The 24715-nt window shown below is 41.0% G+C and overlaps 2 protein-coding genes across 3 annotated transcripts in view; both read left to right on the top strand.

Moving 5' to 3' along the window:
* The window catches only part of col13a1 (collagen, type XIII, alpha 1), an 86508-nt gene extending 79671 nt beyond the window's left edge, over positions 1-6837 (top strand). The window contains exons 42-44 of the mRNA XM_084470516.1: positions 880-966; positions 2933-2971; positions 5540-6837. Of these exons, the coding sequence (XP_084326642.1) occupies positions 880-966; positions 2933-2971; positions 5540-5569 (156 nt within the window). The 3' untranslated portion in view covers positions 5570-6837. The remainder of the gene's footprint in view (positions 1-879; positions 967-2932; positions 2972-5539) is intronic.
* A 2167-nt stretch (positions 6838-9004) lies between these two features.
* Positions 9005-23096, top strand: prkg2l (protein kinase cGMP-dependent 2, like). Of its 2 annotated transcripts, XM_084470514.1 has the most exons (20): positions 9005-9108; positions 9543-9762; positions 10279-10671; positions 11365-11531; positions 12059-12172; positions 13056-13161; positions 13380-13443; positions 13529-13606; positions 13826-13920; positions 14189-14257; positions 14530-14628; positions 14940-15087; positions 15552-15688; positions 17216-17305; positions 17640-17781; positions 18067-18230; positions 19964-20086; positions 20696-20758; positions 20964-21030; positions 22044-23096. In XM_084470514.1, the coding sequence occupies exons 2-20, from the start codon at positions 9647-9649 to the stop codon at positions 22137-22139; spliced, it is 2331 nt and encodes a 776-aa protein (XP_084326640.1). In that variant the 5' UTR covers positions 9005-9108; positions 9543-9646; the 3' UTR covers positions 22140-23096. The 2 variants fall into 2 exon arrangements, with proteins under 2 accessions (XP_084326640.1, XP_084326639.1); XM_084470513.1 differs by having other exon boundaries at positions 20964-23096.
* The last annotated feature ends 1619 nt before the right edge of the window (positions 23097-24715 follow it).

Genomic DNA, 24715 nt, shown 5'->3' with positions numbered 1-24715 from the left:
TTAGGATGTGAAACCATAGTTAGCTTGTAAACCGTTGTAAGCATAGTGAGCATGTAAATATAGTGCATAGTAGGAAAGTTCAATTCAATCAATTGGCATGAGGCAATTATCAAAATCATGCAGCTTCATGTCTCTTTGAACAAGAATATTTCAGGATTGAAGCATGTTTATCAAAGAATGGCTCTATTTTTTATCCATATATGAACGTGAGCGAAAATGTGAAATATTACATATTTCACTGACATTTTTTAATTCAGTTATTCAAGAAAATGTTTTAGAAAAGGTTATTCTTAAAGTGCGTTCACACCAAAAACGAAGCGAATAATCTACTACGAACCGCAATCTTTTCTCTTGCGAACCGCAAACCTTTCTCTCGTGAGTTGTTCAGCGAAATGTTCAGTGAAATTCACATCAAAGTTTGAATACGTCAATGAGGTGAATTTGCATTTGTGCCGCGAGTAGAATTTGCCTGAACCCCGTCGTTGGAGTCCTGCCATTCGAGCCATTTGCTCTGCCGCTTTGGCCGGCGAAACATTTGCATCTATTCACCTCATTGCATAGACTTTTTATTTATTCACGCTGTGTCAGAATTCGTTTAGCTTTTGGTGTGAACACACGGGTAGTCTCACTTAGGAAGGATGTTGGTTAAGGATGGAATGGTTTTATGAATGAAGCCCTTAGGCGATAAAGAGTACACATACTGCACTTATACACTTCAATATGTTGTAAAATGTGCCAACACTTCTGTACACATACACCGAGCCTGACAAAAATATTCACATTGATCCTTCAACAGTGCATAGTTTCTTACACCGCTCATTGGCGTCGTGACCCGGAGGACTAAAGTTTGTATTTTTGTGGATGCGCTGTTGTTTGCAGGGAGAGAGGGGCAAGAAGGGCATCAGGGGCCCCAAGGGGCATAGGGGAGACCAAGGAGCGCCAGGATTAGATGCCCCCTGTCCGTTGGTATGTCCCTGGTCCGCTGTGCAGCCAGTAGGCGAAGGGAAAGGTCGCTAGCCGGAATACACACATCCTCCACTGGTATCTCTCTCGTGTGGAGGTGTGGAGGGTCGGTATTCTGGCGCTGGCTTCCCTTCGCCTCTGGCATTTACGTTGTAATAAACCTCAAAGGTCATTGTTTTTGTCCAAGTGTGTCCAAGCGAGTCAAGGTTGTAAAGTGGGGGATTCCTACACTGATGAATAGTGTGATCTATTTTGAACCGATGGAAGGTAGTATTATGGGAGATGGGTGTTTTGGCATGGACCAGATGGGATGGGAAAAGGTTTAGATTGACTGCAGCGTTTGTGGACCATGGACCAGAACAGTCCCCCCCCCCCGAGAGGTCTTTTCTCCCCAGGATTTGGACCGAGAGGAAGGGGACGGCTACTGTGGATGATGAACACAGTGTGAGAACCTGAGATACATCGAGAGGGGGGGGTTTATTGGTCAAATCAGATCCGGATTGAGAAAACAGTTTGAACCAAATTAAAAAGGGTCTGATCGTAAGGCCAGGAACATCCTAAATTGAACCCAAACCATGCAAACTTTCACCTTAAATGGCGAGACAATTGCCAGACACCAAAACTTCTCAAAGCTGCAACGACAGCCCTGTTGTCTGGTCGGCATTTCCCAGACTCAAATGATTTCCTGTCAACGCTGAATCATCTCAGTACCGTCCACTTCCTGTTGCGTCACTGGAGGTCATCCTTCAATACGGTAATAGCTCCCGGCTTCATCTTGCCCATTCAACAGCCAATCACCAGCAGGTCTCTCCATCCCTGCAGTAGCGGCTCCCCCGACCACCACATAAAACACTAATAAAAACCCCAGCGCCAGAGAGAAGGTACAGCAGAGTACACATATTTAAACGGCTGATCTCGCAAACAGGGATTCCGTGGATTTAAGGGGGAGCAAGGTGAACCGGGCCAGCCTGGCCTGGATGGGCTGGATGCCCCGTGCGCTGTGGTATGATGCTCTCGCCCTCCCCCCTGTTACCCAGCATGCCTTTAGCTTTCCCTAACCCCGCCCCTAACCACACCCACTCACACCGTTTCACACTGTCAGAGAGTTTGCTCTCGTAACGTGCACGTGGCGGCTCGTAGTTTTAGCGTATTTAGAAAATGCAAAAGTTCAACTGCACTAAATGGCACTTCACTTTTTTGGGATTGTGTAGATTTAGTGAGGTTATTATTTTACTCAGTCCACCACCCTCTAGTCCCTTTTTTGTTACAACACTATAACACTATAACACTTGTTGCCTTTAACACAAGCCTAACACTTTTAAACATAACTTATGATGAGAATAATTTTGGTTGAATGAACTTTGCATGCAGATAAGTGATTTTTTCTAACAAAGACAAGAAATGTAAAGACAAATGTATATCCCAAACATCTAAACACTGCTTAGTCCTCCTCTTTGAGCCAAAATAATACTTAAGTCTTTCCACTGTCTCTTGCATGGAGCACCAAAACTTCGACCTTCTGGGGCCAACCAAACATCGTGATCAGGAGAGGCTGTCAGTTATTGACAAAGCGAACAGGAACCACCTTCACAGAAGGATAGAAAGCGTTCTGTAAATGGTATTTCACTATGTGATGATTTATACCGAAAGCACTTATTGGCACGTTATCGATGAACTACACAGATAAAGATCATGAAATACTGTTATAGGTAAGGTTAAGGTTTCATATACAGCTTATATTTCATGCCCGACAGTGTCTCCATAATTGTTTCAAATTTGTAATAAAAATGAAATGCATATATTTACGAGGAAGAACACACATTCATCATTTTTATGGATCATGTTTTGTGACGCCGCACTGCTGTGTTTGCCATCATGTTGCTTCTTGCTTGCATGCTTGTGTGGTTTACTTGGATCTTTGGGGGAATCTCATTCCCATTATCTGCTTCTCATATTCCTTCTCTCCCAGGGAGACGACGGCTTACCTGTACCGGGCTGCTGGAACAAAGTAAGTCGAGACCTTTACTGTTGTGTTGTAGTGCTGTGGTGTGTGGTTGTTATTGTTGTCCACAAAAGCTAACGGAGCTAACATGCTCAACAAGATGGCTTCCACTAACACGCCCAACTGTTCTCCTTGTGTTTCTCTTTGCAGTGACCCTAACCTGGGAATGGCATGTGTTATTGTACATAGAATATTTATTTTTTTACACACTTACCTGCTCTGTAATACTGGTGAAAAACAATTTAGAAAATGCTTTAAAAAAAAAGGGGGAAGAAATGATATGGCTTTTGTACAGAATGTTTATTTTCTAAAAACGTATGAATATGTAATATGTATTGCATTTTTATACCTATGCATTATTTTAATATGGTCAGATAGGAAAGCAAACGTGTCTACATGTGCATGATATTTGTGCATAATGTGAAGTGGAAATTGCCTATTAACTTATTGTATCCTGGTGTTGTGTTACGATGGACCACGCTGCACTGATTTGTGGAGCTGGATAGTTTGTTAGCCTTTTAAGATTCTTCGTCTCATGCTCCTATTTGTCAAAGACGTGGTCGGTTTTGGATTAGTTTCCTAATCTGGGAAGTGAATAGGACTGCAAGTACAGTGGTTATTATGGTGAGCATACGGCAGTGACAGACAGCACTGTTTCAAGTCTGCACTTTTACTTTTGGTCATGGGCTCGATTGGTAAACATGACACTACACATTAAAAGCCTTAATCCTGGATGAAATGTCGGACGGTCAGCCAATTAATCCCTACACTAAACAACAAACACCAGATGTACATGTTATTAAATTTTGAAATCAAGTCCACAATACAAAATATAATACTGTAGACTTCTCATTTGTAAAGTACACTTTACACTTTAAAGTACACAAAACTCAACTTACACAGCCAGTAAACTCAACGTTAGTAAAGTTGAATATAATGAAGTAGTTTGTAATCATTGGGAGACAGCATTGTATGTATGTATTTTTGGTAGGGTTACTCTTAACAGTTTCACAATTGGTAACCTCTATTTTGCGCATCCCGAATGATCAACCATATTCTTTTAAGATATCAAACTATCTGTGAGTAAATATCTTGAAATTAGAAAAGACAAGAGGAAAGGAGAAAAACAAAACATGACAAATTTGAAGTTCTAAACCATACTTTAAACATGTTGTTTGGCAGCCAGAAACTAACAACATATGAGAACAAATCTAATCTTCTACATTCTCCTCATCGATTACTTTGCTGTTATCAATTACTCCTAGTAAACATGTAAATAGTTTTAAATGTTAAAGAGAGACATCTCTTTGACAATGCGTGTAGAATTTAGTTTTGGTGTTTTTCATTTAGTTTTTTAGGAGTTTTTTTTTTTTTGATTGGCTGTCTCTTCTGGTCCGTGGAACAGTGTAGAGTTCATTCATGTTTTTTGTCGGATTGACGTTTTGCTGCTGACCCGTCCAAGGCAAGCTTCTGCCACAGATACTCTCCTCTCCATCTGAACCACATATCTATATATGACTGACTTCCACTGTTCCTGGCCTAGGAATTATTGATCCATATTATCGGCCGCTGTTCTCAGTAAGCTAACCTCAGTAAATGTTATGGCCAAAAATCAGTGTTGCCAAAAAAAGATGGACAGGAACGAGACCAGCGTTGAGCTGGATCCATTTTATGCTGCTCGTATGTTAAAAAGATATATTTTGTGTTTTGGCTTTGCTTTTGGGTTTTTTTATGTCGTTGTTGTTTTAGCCACGAGAGATTATGCTATGCCACCATTTGCTTCTTCGCTCTACAATACCTCGTATTAACTTATGCCATAGACACCCGCTGGTCTCGTTTATTGTTGTCTTAACAGTGTATTGTCAAGCTATGTTTTATAATAATGTACAATGTGTTGATTGTGTACAAAATGACAATCTGAATTAAACTTACCTTTTTAAGGATTGTTTTATTTTTGTTTGTAAAAATGTGGTTCTTTTTGAAAGAGTCTGCACAACATTTACTTATTCTTTTGAATCCTGCGTCATACAGTGTAGGTTGACATCAGAAATGTGACGCCGGTTCAGAGGAGCGGGTTAACATGCAATCACTGTGGGGTCTGCGATTAACCGCTCGGCCCAGAGGATACCAATGTTGTGTGTTTTTGTGTGCTGTGTTGTGTTATGTTGTGTTGTGTGCGCTTTACCGCATGAAACCAGAATGAAGTGCCTGAGGTGAGTTTGATTTCAGTTAATCATAGAAAAACACTTATAATCATAGAAAAAACCACATTCAATGTAAGAAGAACCAAGACGATTCTTCCAAAATATCATATTCTTATAAATCTCATATTCTGTATTGAATATCAAAAAGCAATACAGTTAAAAATTAATTCACATCAATCTTACACTGTTCTTATGATAGATTACCTTGATAATATCTGAGATTATCAAGGAAGCACATTTAGATTCAGCAAGCCAATCTCCCTGTCTAAACAGTTTATAATGTTGATGCCAATCCACACAGGATAAAATAATACCAGAACTGTTTCAAATACAAACATTAACAACCCTCTTGGTCTTTTCTATTTCCAAGGGTCAACATCCCTTCCAGCTGGCCAGATAGACGAGCTGAGACCTTCAGCCTCTCTCTCTCTCATCGCGGCCAACAGGAAACTTGAGGACGTTTGGAGAAATCTCTGGAGTTGTTTCACCCCAAACCTCGAGGGTTGCCCACTTTCATGGATGTTTTCCATCAGCTTGACGCCGGGCCAGTAAGTTGAGGCAGGCGAAAGGGGGCGAAGTGACTAAGAGACTAAAGACTAAAAAAGTAGTGAATAGTTGTTCCACCTCCTCCCCTATCAAGCCCTTCAGTTGCCTCCTTTGCTGGGGACGCCAACACAGCCACGAGGTGGAAACCAGGAGCGTAGTTCATCTAGAATGCTCCCTGTTTCACTTCACTGATATGGGAGGAATACGTCACCAGTTGTATTTTTCTGTTTCATACACGCACCAGCTCTACTGTCCCTGTGATATAAGAATTCAGAGCAGCTCGCAGGACAGATAGATATCATTTCTTTATGCTCTTGTGTTTCCACGAGAAAGCCAGCGTACTATTGGATACACTCTTTGATGATTCCTTATTAATGTTATCCAAATCACTGCCATCTCAAAGCCTCCTTGACCTGAAGCTAAGTCGCTAGGATAGCTTGCCAGGGAGACTCTTTGAAACCTGCATTGTAACGTTACACTCTAGTCAAAGTTAACATCCTAGTTAGCTCCCAGTTACTCAAAGTGTTCAAGGTCACCAGACATGTGTGGTGGTGGTGTTGTAAGTAATGTACAATATGAGAGAAACCACTTTTCTTTGTAAATCCTATTTGCTTGTTGTATATAGATTAGTCAACTTTGTTATATTCATTTAATTTTGCATCAGAATGACCATTACCATACCATAACCCTAGCCATGGGCAGCATTAAAGAAAACACATTATATGATCATTTAGTTATCAGATATGTTTTTGAAGGATTTTGAAGATTTCTCTCAAATGAAACACACAGTAAAGCTTGACTTGTCTTTTTTGACGAATTAAGTCATTATAAAGTTTAAGTACATGTTCTATATCATGTCATTCAGTCTGAGTACAATTTACTGGATTTGAATTGAAATCAAGTAATTATCTATCTTTTCAATCTATCTATAGTCTAATATTTATCAGGCGAACAACAACCCTGTTGACCGTTAGAAGTTCTATAAGTTATACACAAACTTTCCTGTTTCATTCAACCTAATGAGCGGAATCATTCCTTACGTCGTCGTGACAACTGCCTTGTAAACAAACGGAGCACACAGCCTGTGTATTTATTCTTCACTGTGTTTTTATTTGATTTTTCTTTATTTCCAGTAGGGGGGGCGGGGGGGGGGGGGGGGTTAACGTGTTCAGCCAGTATTACCCTTGGACAGAGGATGACCACAGAGTCATGTCCACAATCCCGCAGTCTTCTGTTAAAGTTAACTGACACCAAATACGTGATTTTCAACTTCACCATTTTCACAGCATAGGTTTTATGTTTTGTTTTGTTTTTTCGTACTGGAATGAAATACTGGTTCAGCCGATCCAGCTGCAGAATTTTAGCATGTATACACCTCTAAACCACAATGACCCTTGTAAGCACATGAAATGTATTACACCACATACATAAACATTAAGGTGTACAATCGTGTTCAATTTGAAGCTCATGTGCAATGTGAGCGTCAGACTGTGCATGTGCATGAGCAAATATAAATGGCTCTGTTTTATTCGTGAGTCTATTTGGTGGACTCACTGGCTAGTGCATGAAGGGTTTAGTTGAGTGAACGGTTAAAAAGAGTCAAATTGTTCCCTGGGTTTAAGTTCTCGGATGTTTTTAGGTGCTTGAAATGCAACCTTGTGGGTCAAAATCAACATTTTGCCTTGAGAAATAAACTGTTAGGTAAATTTGGGAATGACTATTGTGACTAATTTGATCATCAAACTGAATCAAAGACACTGAATCAGTGCTGACAATTAAAGCGTGTCTTGTTCAGCCCTTCTGTTATATTTTCTAAATATAGAAGTTTATTTTGATTTTATTCAATTTCTAGTTTTCCCCTTTTAGTCAAATCATTTTCTTGCTCTTTCTGCAACTATACCACAGAAAAACTGAACAATGGTTGGCCATTTTATTGTCAAATGTTAAAATAACAGTTATATTTTTCTAGATAGGCCTACATTAAGGGTATGAAACAGTTTATTTTTAATGAACTAGGTTGAGATCTTTGGACGGAAATGACTTTTTAGTGTTTTCAAGTCCTAAATATTTTCAACAATTATTTCACGTTTCATTTTATGTTTCATCAATGGTTTCTATTAAATGTAGAAAGACTAATAGAAAGACTAATATTTGTGTCAATTTGGATCAGCTTTACACACAATACCTGAAAAGGTTGACCATGTCAACATATTAATCTGTTACTATTGAACATTCTAATGGTGGAATACAATTGGGATCTACTAGGATATTCAAAATCTTGCTTAATTTTGGCAAGGTAACTCGAAAATATTAATAAATTGTTAGAAATGAAGGGACTTAAAATGCTTTTTTGACAACATTGTCTATTGGTAAATCATGACCACACGATATAAGTGCATTATTTCACCATGTATTTGGGTTACGTTTGGAATGTAAAGCTGATTCAACATCAAACCTATATTTCTTTATTTTAAACGGTTGTGTAGAATAACATATGTATTATATTGAGGTTTAGAGTTGAAATCATTTTGTTTGGATGTCTATTTTTGGCAGTACTAGACTACTACTACACTATCTAGTATGGATAGGAGGGCATTATGTCGAATCGTTTTTGCATGCTGATGTTCTTTGTCTACACAAGAAGCACAGTTTGTCATTGAATGCCAGTGTTGTTGACTTGGCTACATTTTTTTCTGAGATGTACATTTCTGCACAGTATATATGAGGGGATCTGGTGAGCGGAGGTTTGGCGGCCATTACCGATTTCTGAGGTTGAGTGCATTGGCATTGAACGACATTGAATCTAGATGTAAAAGTTTGTTTTCCAGCATTCAATGTGAGTTCCATCGAAAAAGTGACTGCAACTCACGGTCATTGTGTTTTTTAATATATTGTATTGAGTGTGGCGTCTAAAATGTATGTGTTTATAAGATGACAATGGTTTTATTTTCAGAAGAAAAATATTTGTACTTTTTATAATCCACTAAAAGGCAGCTTTTGTCGCTGATTGATTGCCAAGACAAATTTGTTGTTAAATGCAATATAAAAATGTCACTGAGTAAAAATAAAGAGGCATTTTCATCTTTCATTCAACCAATCTTATTTTCATATAAATCGATAGGTTATATTGATAAATATTGAGGAAAAAAACGTTAACACCGCTGGCCACAAGGGGGAGGCAAATACGATAAATCAGCCTTGGTTGTTTCATGAAATAATCGTTGAGTGGCTGAAGAGCATCATGAGGTGGGCTACTAAAAGAACCGCTGTGTGCCGAGACGTTCATTGCAACAAATTACAGAAAAGGAATACTATCAAGTCAAATTGCACCAAAGACCCAGGCCATTGTACATAACTCTTAACCCAGGAAAGTGTGTGTCCATGCTCTGCAAGGTAAGCCAAAAGCCGGTTGTTCTCCCTCTAGCATTGTCATGTTTGATGGGCTTAGGTCTTGAGTGGCTCGTGTTTTGAGTATGAAAGGCTGGTCGTATGAAAGGCTGTTATTGCCGTCAAACATGAAGCATACAGGTGGTTCTGACGGTTCATGTCATCGAGGAGCGTTTCAATGAGCTTCTTAACGAATTATGTATTTTCTTTTGGCGTAGACTGAACCTGCATTGAGGTAGAACTGATTATGGGGAATTGTTTTATAGTGGGGTTTTTAAAAACGAACTTATTCAAACTAAATATTTGACAGGCATTTTCCTGCTTATATAATAGCTTATTTTGTTAAATGCATTCTGATTATTTTGGGTTATACGACTAAATAGCCTACCTTATCAGTCAGAGAAACCCGACGATATTGTTGCTCCCGTTTTATTCCACAGGGATTCTAGTGGTGATAACATGGAAATGAGGCATTACATGCTGACGGCTGCATAAAGTAACCGGGAGAAGGAGGGTGTGTGGGTCTGTACCCCGGGCCGGTCCTATGGTGGCCGGCCGAACCCTGGCCATGGGCAACGGTTCTATCAAAGCCCCGCGGGCGGAGCACAACATCTGCCTGTGCAACAGAGACCCCGCCGGCTGGGATGTGGAGCCCCTGAGGTTGGTCTCCGGTTGTTGTTGTTGTTGTTGTTGTTTTTTTACAGTAGAACATTGTTTTTATTGGTCTTTATGACACATTTGATACATTTGACACACAGAATTTGTAACAACAAATTACGAACTCATTTGTCTTTGACGTTCTTCAAAGGGGTGTTGTTGAATCTTGTGTTTGTGATTACATTGTATTTTGTATTACATTCAGCAGACACTTGTATTAGTTTAGCCTCTTTACCTTTACTACCAATTAGCTGCTATCTTATATTAGTTAATGATAGTTTAAAAAGCATCCTCTTTCTCCCGCCTCCTCTTACCCTCTCCCTCTTCTCTCCTCCCCTCATCTCTCACCTCTCTCCTCAACTCTCACCTCTCTCATCAACTCTCACCTCTCATCAACTCTCCTCTCAATGCTTCTTCCCCTCTCCCCTCGCCCCTGCTCTCTTCTCTCTGCCCCTCCGTCCTAATTGGTCTTCCGCTCCTCCCTCTCCCTACCCCCTCCTCGCCCTCTACCTCCTCCAGACTACGTATCACCCACCTGGAGGAGAAGTTGTCCCAGCGGGAGAAGGACTTCCAGGTGCAGGAGCTGCAGATGCGTCTCCTCCGGCAGGAGCTGGACGCCAAAACCACTCAGGTGGAAAAGCTCCAGGACGCTTTAGGCTGCTACAGTCACACCAACGGCCACCTGGTGGGGACTCTCCCCCCGCCACAGCCACCCCCGCTGCCCCTGGCCAGTGTCATCGACCAGGGCTCCAGTAGCAGGTTCCACCGGGTGGCCGTGGAGGTCCACCGGCGCCTCAAGGCCAAGGAGGGGGTGTCGGCCGAGCCCACCTCGGGGGCCTACTCCGGGGGTGGAGGAGGTGGGGGTCTGGGGGTCTCTGCCGCGGAGAGGGCTGTGGTCCGTAAAGACTCCAAGTAAGAAGTGAATGACATGTCATGAAAAAATAACTATTATTATTATAATTATTGTAATAATAATATGGGTGGCTTCAGTGAGCTAGTCAATTAAAATACCTAAATCTAGTCTGTTTAAAATATTAGTAAGATAATAATAATAATAATAATAATAAATAATAATAATAATAATAATTAACAATACCAAAACTAGTAAACTAAAACCTAAATCTAGCAAGCTAATAATAATAATCAGGATGTTATTATTGGGCTAGTAAGCTAAATCCATCCAAACACCCACGTAATCCTGTTTGTATAGTGTTAGCGATACTGTGTGTTTACATGAATGATTGTGCCAGTGGAAGCCGTCCATCCATCCTACTGTTACCACTTCTGAGAGCTCTATTAGCATCGCAGGACAATAGAACCTCGGGGATCTGATGCAGCTCATTATTGGCTTCAATGACACAACCTGGGGCTTGTCCCTCCCCCTTGCTTCTCTCTCTCTCTCGCTCACTCTCGCTCTCTCTCTCTGTCTTCCTCACTCTCTCATTCTCTCACTCGCCTCCCCTCAGCTCTCTTCCTCACCTCTCCTCTCTGTCTCTCTATTTCCACCACTTCACCTCATCTTGCCCCCCCCCCCCCACTTCCCCTCCACTCTCTGCCCCTGTATTTATCCATGTGTTTATTGTATTTGTTTGTTTTTGTCACCAGTACCAAGAGGCTTATCAACGCTGCGATGGTGAAGAATGACTTCCTGAAGAAGCTGGAGCCCCAGCACCTGAGGGACATGGTGGACTGCATGTACCCCATGAAGTACACCCAGGGGCAGCTTGTCATCCAGGAAGGGGAGCCTGGGAACTACCTCTACGTGCTCGCAGGTCATATCTGCTCATCGCACGTGGTCATCACGTTTGTTTGTCTGTTTCAGCTCCTTTCTAAGGAGAGTCAAACCCCAACACAATGTGGAGATTGGTCTGCATTCAATGACTCTCTCTATAGGTTAAACACATGCTTTTGTGTTTCTGATTCATTGAAAAATGAATCAGACTCTGTTTGGCTTTTTCGGTATCCGAATTTGCGCTCTGGTTTATGTACATTTTGGGTCTGAAACGCTATACTGCCCCCTTGTGTACACTTTAAGGGGACTGGGAAATGCGAATGCAGGCAGCTCTGCGAAAATCCATGTTGTGTATCTGAGTCCTGATGCATCATCTTTGCAAAGTGTTAACACAGGCAAAGTGTCTTAACAACAGTCTTAACACAACACTCTTCTTCTGCAAAATTGAGAGAGAGGAGGTGAGGGGGGGGGTTGGGAGGGAGACGTGAGGAGGGAGGAGGGAAGAGAAGAGGCAAAAGGACCCCACTAAACATGAAACACAACAGTGTCTCTGTGTGGTCTCCACAGAGGGTCTTCTGGAGGTCATCCAGAATGGTAAACTGCTTGGAGAGATGCGTCCAGGGACCGCCTTCGGAGAACTGGCGATATTGTACAACTGTAAAAGAACTGCCACTGTCAAAGGTAACATGGATAACCCCTGACGTGTCTCTATTTCCACTGTCTAACCCTCGCCTTTCCTTTCTTAATGAGCTGTCTGTATTGTCCAACCCCTTACCCACTCCTTAATGCCCTGTCTGTATTAACTGGCTAACCCCTTAACTGTCTAACCCCTTACCCCTTGCCTCTCTCTCCCTCCCTCTCTCTTAATGACCTGTCTGTACTTACTGTCTAACCCTTTACCTACTCCTTAATGACAATGCTTGCTCCTTAATTAGCTCTCTCTCTCTCACTGTCTTTGGATAAAAGTGTCTCATAAATTTGCAGTAATTAGCAAACCATCGAAGTGGTGGCCCTTGTCAAACACAGAGGAATGTCTTCTCACACAGGGGACTCCAGGTTTCCTGTGTTTGACAACCATATCTCTTTAGAGAGATCACTGCAGCCAGAGTTAATTATTCCCTTTGTGGCCAATCCCAAAGGGAAACCGTATTGTGTGAATGTCATCCATTAACGTGTGATGGTACGATTAACGAATCGTACCATCCTTTCTGACCTGTGTCTCATGCACAAAATATACAATGAAAGAATCCTAACATTTGAAAACAAAAACGATTATAATTAATGTATAACAATACCTTATACATTATATTTAAAATAGTCGTATGATTTTTTCAAGTTGATCAACACTTTAAAAAGGTTTTCCATAGATTATTCAAATTTAATATATTGCCATACAGGTCTAATCTCATTCCCAACCCCAAATCATACAATACATTTGTCTCATTGATCAAAATGTATCATCGATTATACAACAAGACTGCCGTTGGGTAGTTTCAAGTACGTTGAAACATGTGGCCAATGTCCTCCATCTTCTCTGGATGTTAATGGTGTCGCTTTTGTGCAGCTGTGTCCTGCGCTCTCATCTGGGCATTGGACCGGCAGACCTTCCAGAGCATCATGATGAGGACCACCAAGGCTCGTCACGAAGAGTACTTCAACTTCCTACGCAGGTAGACGCTCACACTATTGCTGAACACCCATCGGTTAAGCAAGTACTTAAACAGCAACTAAAGTAAAAAAGTGAAAGGGTTAAATTAACCTCATATCCACTAGAAACTGACACTTAATTAATACCTTGATATTCTCTCTCTCTCTCTCTCTCTCTCTCTCTCTCTCTCTCTCTCTCTCTCTCTCTCTCTCTCTCTCTCTCTCTCTCGCTCCCTCTCAGTGTTTCTCTGCTCAAAGAACTACCTGAGGAAAAGCTGGCAAAGATTGCTGATTGCCTTGAAGTTGTGAGTGTCCTTTGGTAAATTACATGTACAGATGGGTCCATTTGTTTTGTATCCAAGCCAAAATACATTGTTATTTTTCTCATAGGATTACTTTAATAGAGGAGAGTTTATCATCCGAGAGGGAGAAGAGGGTAACACTTTCTTCATCATAGCAAAAGGAGAGGTGAGATGCCTTCCCAAATAATCCCAACCCAGTCCTGGATATGTCTCTACCAATAATCCTGATACACCTTTGTACCGTATGCCATGAATTGAAAGAGAGAGGTCACTGAACAAAGATAAATCATTTTTCATTCAATCATTCAAGTCAGATCAAAGAACGTTTAAACTCCAACAACTATTATAAGAGTAAGACTGGATCTCTGTGTGGTGTCGTGTGCAGGTGTCGGTCACCCAGACCACAGAGGCCCACGGTCAGCCCAAGGAGATCAAAACACTGGGCGTGGGAGACTACTTCGGAGAGAAGGCCCTCATAAGGTATACGTGTGTGGAAGATATGATGTTGCTCTGATTGTATGGAGCAAATATGCACTGCTTTGCATATGTTCATATGAGTTCAACAACTGATAATTCTCTCTCCTTGCCCAGTGTAAATTACTAGAATGCCACAGAGAGCAATTAAAAGTGTCGAAGAAAAGATTTGAGGGATATTTGTCTTACTGTTTTCTTTTTACATTTGAATAACCAGCATAAACAACATTTACATTTAAACTACTTTTAGTAATTTAGCAATTTGTATCCACAGCGAAGATGTCCGCTCGGCTAACATCGTCTGCAACGCCAACGACACCCAGTGCCTGGTGGTGGACAGAGAGTGAGTTGTGGAGACCAGAAGATCTTACTACTGGAGTTGAGCTTAGTTGGGTTGCATTGAGTTAAGTTCTCTTTTGTTTTGGGCTTAGTTGGGTTTAGCTCAGTTTAGTTTAGCTTGGGTAAGTTTGGTTGGGTTTAGTTTGGCTCAGGTGGGTATAGCGGGGTGTAATTTGGTTTAATTCTCTCTTGGCACCAGACCATTGCTGTTAGTGTATTTTCCCTTTAGAAACTTAACCAGATGGTTAGAAGGTGTGTTCTCTGTGTCCTCTGTAGGAACTTCAACCAGATGGTGGGAACGTACGAGGAACTGCAGGCTTATCTGAAGGAATACGTAGAGGAACTCTCACGCAGTGATGTGAAGAGAAACGCTCTGTGAGTGCAATGGATGACACACACACACACACACACACACACACACACACACACACACACACTTAGACATGCACAGCACAAAAATGCTGACATTAATTAAAAATTAAGTGAACTTCATTAATCCAGATGTCACAGCAGGAGACATACAGGAGAGAAAAATTATGAAAACATAAACAAGTAAAAATTAACAAAGTAAAATATGAACTACAAAATATATCTATTTAAAATAATAATTACAGAAATTTCAGCATGTAGTATGTCGGCATTACTGGCCATAGGGGTAAAACATAAAGTGAGAATGTGTGTTTCAGTCCCCAGTCCCCGCAGGCAGACTCCCCGACAGAGCAGGAGTGGCGGAGGCTGCAGGACCGCCTGGCCCTGCTCCCGCACCACATGCCCTTCAAGAGGCTGGAGGTCATCGCCACCCTGGGCATGGGGGGCTTTGGACGCGTGGTGTTGGTGAGCAGAACAGGGAGGACGCAGTCTGAGACACTGACATGTTCCTTCACAATGTATTGTTTACTTACTACTCACTATTTACGAGGGCTGTAGTCAACCAAAGACATTTTGGTAGACTGAAATTCAACATGTTATTCGACCAATCGATTAGTCGATGGGGACAAGATTACCTGCACATCATCTCTAGAATAATTGAATCGGCCACAGTGCACTGAATGCCCTCTACCTGGTGAGCCAATTTTACATTTGACTATTTGGTCTTACTTTTAACAAAGTGATGCAACACCGACAGCTTTTTTGACATGGCTTCAATTAGTTTAGAGACGAGTTTTGAGAGTTCTTTCTATCCACTCTAAGATACTCAATGGCAATATAATGCAAGAGGAAGAACTCAAATATTAATATAAAGTCAGAATAGGACATTTAAAAGCGTTCACACATGTTTCTCCCTGGCTGTGTGTCAGGTGAAGCTGGAGGATGAGAACTCCACCTTCGCCCTGAAGTGCATCAAGAAGAAACACATTGTGGACACCAGGCAGCAGGAACACATCTACTCTGAGAAGAACATCCTGCAGCTCACCAACTCACCCTTCATAGTCAGGTAGAGAGAGGAACATGTAGCTCACCAACTCACCCTTCATAGTCAGGTAGAGAGAGGAACATGTAGCTCACCAGCTCACTCTTCATAGTCAGGTAGAGAGAGGAACATGTAGCTCACCAACTCACCCTTCATAGTCAGGTAGAGAGAGGAACATGTAGCTCACCAGCTCACCATTCATAGGTGCACAGCACTAGAGGCTAGTTAGCATTATCTGTCCAATGTGCATATTGTAATACGTGTCTCATTAGAGCAGACACAGACAGTGTTTGTTCTTAGTTTGCAGACAGCAGCGTTCTCCTGAGGAATCATTGTAGATGTGCTCTAACGCTCTGGGTTTTGTTTTGGCCGTTAATTCACCATTATGCAACACAGCAGAAAACATCCAATCAACTGAATCTGGAACCGACATTTACAAAAAAAGGGGGATGGGAAACAGGATAAAAGGACTGACAATGGCACTCTTAGAAAACATGAAAGAGATTTGCAATTGATCAGGCAATTTGAGTGTGACAGGGAAAATGACATGCGCAGCCAATTAAAAAATTACGTTCTCACGGTTTCTACCCATCACAGCTATAATTATATTCATCAGTTATTCCCAAAGGTGGTTAGGCATACCCTGGAGGGGGACTAGGTTAAAATTGAAAATATAAAAATGTGTCAAATGAAAGTTAGTTGTTGATTGTTGCTGTTCTAGACCAGAAATATAGGAGGTACGCCACAACTTCTCTTATTTTAACACCCTATATTAATGATATGATGAATGATATTAAATGATGCTTCAATAATATCATTACAATATAAGTTCAAATGGAAACATGTGGGGGTACAGAAGAAAGAAAAGGTTGGGGAACGGGGAAATGGATCCTTTATCTTCTACTGTGAGAGGATCTGCCCTGAGAGGTGGTGACCAAGAGGGGCCCTGTAGGTCAGAGTCAGGGTTTCACGGTGAGGTTTCCAGGGAGCGCAGGCCAGGGGAATGCTGCTGAGTGCTCCTTCTCTCTCTCTCACTCTCTCCACCTCACTCTCTTTATCACTCTCCCTGTTTACCTCTCCCCCTTGCTCCCTCTTTCTCTGACATTTCACACACAAAAGCTTCTTGGGAAATGCTGCCATGACCTGCCACTCAAGGACAGGGGATTCAGGCAGGAGAAGAAGTTCATTTTAGCTCTTATTTCTCTGAGCAGGTTATGTTGTTTTGCTTATCTTGATGTGGAGGAAACGTTGTAGAGTGAGAAGCAATTTTTGGACTGTTTTTGGTTCTTGAAGCAGAAGCATGAATCCAATCTTTGAAACAGAAGTTTTAAGTTGCCAGAACTTAAAATATCTATATATATATATTAAGTTTATTATTTTCCAAATAATTCTTACAACCTGTATACTCTTGTTACAACCAAGGCAAAAAGTTATGTATATTCCTCAGGTAAACCTTCTAGGTTATTCTGCATATTTGCATATTCGACAATGATGAATTAAATTAATTGAGTAATTTGTGTGTGTATGTGTGTGTGCGTGCATGTTCTCCAGGTTGTTCCGGACCTTCAGGGATGACAGGTGTGTGTACCTGCTGCTGGAGGCGTGTCTGGGCGGAGAGCTGTGGAGCGTGCTGAGAGACATGTGGGTGGAGCTCCCCAAACACTCTCACATTAACAAAGTAGCCTGCGGTTTTATGTATTATTCTACGTCACTTGACACAATAGTTAATATGATGAATGTAATCTTTCATTTCATGGAAATTCATCAGCATTAGTCTGACCAGCAAATCCGATAAAAAATGTGTGGATTTTTTATTAGCTTGCTTTTTTCCTGATAATTACTATCGCATTGTGTTAAGTGGTTTGTCAGTTGCCATAGAAACGAGCTGACCAATCAGAGCGATTACCAGCATGAACTGGTGTATGCCACGGCCCCCTCAGTTGGACTGAGAACAATGTGTCTCTTCTTGCTCCAGGAACTTCTTTGATGACCCGACGGGCCGGTTCTGTATCGGCTGTGTGCTGGAGGCCTTCGACTACCTCCACATCCGGGGCATCGTGTACCGGGACCTGAAGCCAGAGAACCTTCTGCTGGACTCGGAGGGCTACGTCAAAATGGTCTCCTGATAACTGCATTGATCATTTTAGACCCCCCCCACTCTATATATTATATCTATATTATTATTAATTATTATATAAATAGATTTATTTGTATTTAATTTATTTACTTTATTTGTGAAGTATAATAATTTGTCATATACTGTTTGGAATGTGTTTATTGTAATATATATTGTTTTATCGATTCCCACCAGTTTTCCACTAGAAGATCTTTTCTGTTTTCAAGTTTGTGTTACTGTGGCTGCAATGTCTACATTTGCACTCTTTCGTGGCCATGTTTCTCAGGCAGACTTTGGCTTTGCTAAGAGGATCGGCCTGGGGAAGAAAACCTGGACGTTCTGCGGGACCCCGGAGTATGTGGCCCCGGAGGTGGTCATGAACAAGGGCCATGACTTTGGGGCAGACTGCTGGTCCCTGGGTATACTCATCTTTGAGCTGCTCACTGGAAAGTAAGTGATGAGCTGGAGGACCAAAACACATTTATATTGACTATAATAATATAAAAATATATATATTTGAGGTTGCATAATGCCAACTCATGACTAAACTCGAGGCAATCTGCTTTTACTATGTATGTGGTTGCAACTCTATATAATAAAGATTTTGTTTCTTATTATCATCAAAAATGTAAAAAAAAATCATAACTGAATAATATGTATTTTTGAACCATGTTGGTTGCATCTATGCGCTTCTGTGTTAAATAAAGGAAACATATTTAAGGAGTTTGATAGCCTGACCCACATCTTGAAAGCTGTAGGGTCTGGCAACAAGTAATGAAAATGGCCCAACTCGAGGGGCGGCACCAAGCATGCATTTGAAAATATCACTGCACGCAATTGGATAACACTACGACCAATCAGAAGAATACAAGGGGTGACGTATCCAGACCAGCGGAGCTAACCAATAGATAAGACTCTTGCTGTATCTGGGGCCTCATTTATAATACTCTGCGTAAAACCCTCCCTAAAACCCTCCCTAAAACATTACGTAAGCCCAAACCTCAGAATGTGCGTACGCACAAAAATATTCAGATTTATAAAACCGTGCGGCGCACACCTGTACACACTCTTCTCGTTATAAATACCAACTTGCGTTGAATTTGGCGTGCGTGCACGAGCGCCATGCTCCTCCCAAGTTCGTCCCATAATAGTCCTTATAAGGTCAATGCTAATTAATCAATGAATATTCCTAGTATATAAGGAGCCTTTGCTGACCTATCATTACACGAGAACACACGCGTGCATTACACGCGCTCGCGTCTCATACCCCTCGCTAAATTCTCGAGCAATTCCAAAGCTGCCATATTTTAGCCCGTTAGAATACAGAGGCCAACAGGAGCATTATTTATTGGCCTTGTGCCAATATGATAATTAATTACTATGTCCTATAGGCTAATTTAATGTAGGCCTACATATATATGTATCAGGAAAATTAATACAACTTAAGTGATACAGTTGGTCTGGCCGAGGATTGTGATTTGAATGGATTGTAGTGTGTTGAACATAATATTGCCTTAATTCATATTTCATAATGGGTGCTTTTTATAAAATGAATAAATAAATCCAAAGTCATAGTATGTGGTGCGCAATGTGCGTTGGGTATCGGGAGGCATAGACATCTTATATCAGATGTATATGTCGGGAGGTAGCGTGTTCTTCTTTTGGCGTTATTGGCGGATTGCAAACCGATATGGTGCATTACCGCCACCAACTTTCTGTTGTCGTCTCCGGAGATCACTGTTTGAAAAACTTTGCGGGACCTTTACTCCAGGGTGAAAGGATGCGTAGAACTGCGCACTCTTTTCCGCAAGGAATTCTTCTATAAATCACGACGTTGGCGGTGAAAGATGCGTACACACATTTCATCCCTGTTTCCGCAACATTTTCGTGCGCAGAGACCTTTATAAATGAGGCCCCTGGTCCTTAAAACAGCAACGTTTTTGGCCCGCCTATATCAGATAGACCGATGTGATTGATTAATGTTCTGGGGTAGGGGAATCGGGGAGTGAGTACATTGCTCGTTCCCAGAGTGACTCGCTGAGCAAATTCAAATTGTGCTCTCATGAGAGCTCTGGTTTTCCAGGGTAAGTGTTTGATGCAAAATACGTGAAATTAATCCTGTTGATGAGTGCAGAGCATAGTGAGGGCGTCCTCACCCAGGTCCGTGTGGGTCTCTTCCCCAGCCCTCCGTTCTCGGGCACAGACCCCATTAAGATCTACACCATGGTGCTCCACGGCATCGAGAAGGTCGACTTCCCCAAGAGGATCGGCAAGCGGCCCGATGACCTCATCAGGAGACTCTGCAGGTGATGCCCCGACCGCTCCCCCTCACCTTAACTCGGCCTGCATCTGACTTCAATGTCAGTCGCTTTGGGTGAACGCGTCTGCTGCATGACTCAATAATGAATATGATGTGATGTTGATTGCTTTGTGGCAGGGCCCCATGCTGAGAGAGCAGAGGGGGGTAAATGGCAGTTTGTTTTCGTATTAGCTTGTAATGGCGGTGGAGCCGAGAGCAGGACCTGAGGTTGTTAGATTAGATTAACAGCATTAGCGCCTTGTTTTTTTTATGTGATCTGCTGCTGATGGCTCCATGTACTCTCATTTAGCCAGGCCTGTGATAGGCTAATTCAATATTGCTGCTAATCGTTTGTACGGAATGAACAACAAATGAACAGCACAAGATGTCCTGTATCATACCTGAAAGTACCTTATGTTAACAATAACAATTGTTAACAATGTATAACAATTCTAATTTTAACTTCAACGTCCTGGTGTATATACTATGTAGAATTCCTTCCAGTCATGTAATAAAAGGTTTGCCCTGGGATTTGTGTTTGTGGTTTAAAACATACATATCCTGAGAGTTGATACAAAACAAATGGATGATCAAGTACCCTGTGTGTCCTTCTCAGGCTCAACCCGGTGGAGAGACTGGGTAACAAGAAGAACGGCATCCTCGACATTAAGAAGCACAAGTAAGTTGGCACAGCTGACCTCTGACCTCTGTCATGTTTTTCACCCATCTATCTGATTCTACCTGTTCACTTAGCCATGCAAGTGAATCACATAAATATATGAGGAGTATATAATATAATTCATACATAACAGAATTTTGTAAATATGAATCAACTTCATACAGTGGGTGTTATGTGACCTTGTCATCCTTGTGTCTTCATGGAGGTGGTTCCAGGGCTTCAACTGGGACGGCTTGAGGCACCAGAGGCTTGTATCCCCCCTGAAGAGAGAGGTGATGCCTGTCCCCCCCGCCCCCCATTATTACATCCCTCACCCCTCACAACCCCCATCTATTTTTAACTTCTTCTTTCATGCACGGCAGAGCGGAGCACTTGTGGAGCAACAGTGTTTTTTATTCCAAGTGCTGTGACATAATACCTGGAAAGTATTGTCCTAACGAGGGCATTCTAGCCTGGCCATGTCTGTGATGGGTTGATGAGGGGTGGCCATGGTATTGGTTTACATGTCGGAAGATAAAGTCAATATTTGCTCATTTGGAACAAACAGCCATCATGGCATGGATTTGTTCATGCCAACTATAATGGAGGCTTGACACTCACAGCTGTTGTGGTTTGTATTTGGAGGCATATGTAAATATAAAAGCAGTTCAAAGAAAGATACCGGCTCATTTCAATAACTAATATTAATTATAAAATCATATTTATTGTTTTTTTTTATTTTAATTGGTTATGACATATACTTTTCACTGTTTTTACGTTTAAAATGTTTTTATAAGGTACTTAAAAAAATAATTTCTCAAAACCTGAAAATCAATAACATCCTAGCTTATCGATACTGCTATCCAGATTACTGGGTCCTGTAACGTGACGTTATTTCCAGAGAGACAAGTCATTCACATCAAATGACTGGGCCACAAACATACATTGATTGCCGGCTACACAGCCACCTAGTTAGATACATTTCTATATAATCTGTCCTCCCGTAAATTGTAGGTGCATACTCAAATCTCTTTTCAAGGCTTTACACTTCTCATCTTCATTTTATCTGCCCTGTGAGTGTGTGTGTGTATATATATATAAAAACTTTTTAGATAGTTTGATCGATCAAGACACTCATCATTAAGCCATCTTAGAAATGGTATCAATATCAATGAAGATTACCGATCCCCATCCATGCGTTTTATTGCTGCATCCAGTGCTTCTCTTCCACTCAACCAAACATCCCTATTCAATCTAAAAATGAATAATGAGATGGTGTTAACTGCTGACCGTGGTCTTTCGCTAGGTGAGAGGGCCGTTGGACCACAGTCACTTTGACGTGTTCCCCCCGGAGCTAGAGGAGCCCCCAGAGGAGCTGTCTGGCTGGGACAGAAACTTCTGAAGACCACCATGTTACTCCATGCTACAGTCTGCAGCTTCTAAAACACCACCAACACGGAAGTTGTCCTTCCTGCTGTAGATGAAGAAGTGCAGAATTACTACTGAATTGTTTATGGGAACATTTTCCTAAATTCCCTCTCTTTTGATACTGTATACTATACACCATTTCTCAGACAATGGGGTTGACAACTGAAGATAATTTTTTGTACATGGGGATCTTTTTGACGATTGTTATTCATATATTTGACAGCATGGGCCTGGCTTGCTCTGAGAGCTATGCTCCCTTGGAGGTCATATCCTATTTGTGTGTGAGACTATGGCGTTTTCCGCTTGTGGCTTTTGGGATAGCTTGTATTTGAATTGGTTATTCAGACCGAGACAGCCGGTCCAACTGGAAAGAGTCTCATTGGCTGGATCAGAGTTAGTAGAGGCACTTGATGCACAGCTGCATAGCAACAGACCTGAATGTAATGAACACACAAGCAACGGATTGACCTGAAGTGCCAAAAATGAAGAACAGGCCAATGCCTAACACGTACTTGTATGACTATGTGTGTGTATCACATAAGTTGTTGAAGAAACCTGTCCACATCAAGGACTACCACCTTTTCAAAGGTGACTACCTTTTCAAGGAGTAGCCAACCTTCACACCTGAGTGACATATATCTTTTAAGGATTTTTCTACTGTATTTCTGTCCTACATTAGCAATTTGCTAATGCTTCTCTTAACTGCATATGTTTTTAAATGTGTTTTTCATATTGAGGACGAAAATATAATTAAAATGTTTCTATAATACCAGTTTAGTTTATTACATTTATTTGTCATCTTGCACAAGGATAAGAGATGCATTGCAACAGATTTATACTAGCTGATTCTCATCTGCAGTCCCTGTACTATAATTACTATAATAGCATTGTATTACAACTGTAGATTATAATGGCTATTCTGTAATATATGATTAGTCTCTCAAGTGTATATGAAATTTTTATTGAAGGATAACCAGTAAATAAAAAAAATTCTTGAAGCTTTGTCTTTCAAATATAAGGTCTTGAATATAATGATGCATAGTATAATTTATTATTAAATTATATACAATTTTCTTAAGTGTATTTATTAATTGAAAATGGAGTGAGAATATACGGCACTCCCAATAGGCCTCCATCAACTTAAAACGTCCTACGCTTGTACTTGTGTATAAAGAATGCGTGTCCCAGTGGGAATAGATCTATTAGTCTATTAGTGTAGTCTATTTACCTCTGGATTCGTTGATGTGTATGGCGCTTGGTTTAAACGAGGGCAGATGGGATCTGTAACAGTTTGAGTTCACTGAATGAACTTCTTTCTTCTGTCCTATAGTGGGCGTAATAACTCTGTAGGCTGTAAAGCTATGTCCTCACTCACATTGCACACATTTTTTACAGACGCCCCCTGGAGGACAGATGATGTTATTTTCCATTCTAAGTTGGAAGTCCATGGAAGTGTCAATTGTGGGTTTGTAAGGTTTTTGTAATGGACTGAGTTATGCTCACAAAAATATCCAAGGAATGCAAGCTTCACTGGAATCTCAATGTTGCAGATAAATTACAATTTCAATACACGCATTGTTTCTCTCTTAAATATACTGGAACTGCCACCAGAGCCACTTCAAGTAAACTTAAAAATGCTGAGGGTAAAGTATGTTTACGCCGCTATGTAAGCTCTATTGCGGGATTCATTGAATATAGTGGAATAGAATGAATGATGTTTACACGTAAAAACGGTCAAAAGTGTTTCCTCAATATCCTGCAAACAATGGTTCTATTTATCTCTGTGATGCAGGCTGACCGCACCATATTTCATGAGCTCATTGTTGGCAAAATACTGGAATGTGAGAAAGTATTAAATCAGCACTGTGAAATGTTTTTTGTTGTACATTTTAGCTAAAACGGTAGTGCATTTCAAGTGTGTACAATAAGTGTACATTTGGGTGCACTACTAACTGCTACCAAAAGAGGTCAGAGTGGTTTTGTTGAGGACACAAATTGAGTGAAAACATTCGTTGTAACTTTTGGAATTCAACATTTAAAGGACATACGTAGGCTACTTTTGGCTGATCATAGATCCTTTAACCCACAGTCTATCCATACACAGGTAAAAATGCATGCCTTAGAGCGGATTGTTTTCACTTGAACTTTATTTTGAAAAATAATTTGATAAATGATACAAAGAAACCAACCAATATATACAATACATAGACATATAGGCCCAGTATCTTATGTCAAACATTTACTCCCACACATCACTGTATCTCACAAACAGTTAAAAAATATCCACACGTAACCTTTCTACTTTTAGTTGACTATTTAACGCAAAACCACACCACTTAAAGTATACAAATATTATTCCCTTTAAGTACAATTATGACACCTTCTCGATGCTCTTATTCAAATAATGCAAATACAATAGTATTTCTTGAGTATTACCAGCAAAGTTATATTTGCTCTCTCTCTTGTCGTTCCCTACGCACTGAGATGTGTGTTTATCAGACACTGTTGTCAAATAAATAGATTGCTGAATACAGCCACTGTATCACACAT

The sequence above is a fragment of the Micromesistius poutassou genome, assembly GCF_964030765.1.
Source record: "Micromesistius poutassou genome assembly, chromosome: 7".
Taxonomy (NCBI): domain Eukaryota; kingdom Metazoa; phylum Chordata; class Actinopteri; order Gadiformes; family Gadidae; genus Micromesistius; species Micromesistius poutassou.
This window is presented reverse-complemented; position numbering and strand designations above follow the sequence as displayed.

Coding starts and splice junctions, on each gene's coding strand:
- prkg2l (XM_084470513.1), top strand. CDS start 9,647: ATGGTGGCCGGCCGAACCCTGGCCATGGGCAACGGTTCTATCAAAGCC. Junction 12,173..13,055: donor AAGAACTGCCACTGTCAAAG/GTAACATGGATA, acceptor GCTTTTGTGCAG/CTGTGTCCTGCGCTCTCATC. Junction 15,689..17,215: donor AACTCACCCTTCATAGTCAG/GTAGAGAGAGGA, acceptor CATGTTCTCCAG/GTTGTTCCGGACCTTCAGGG.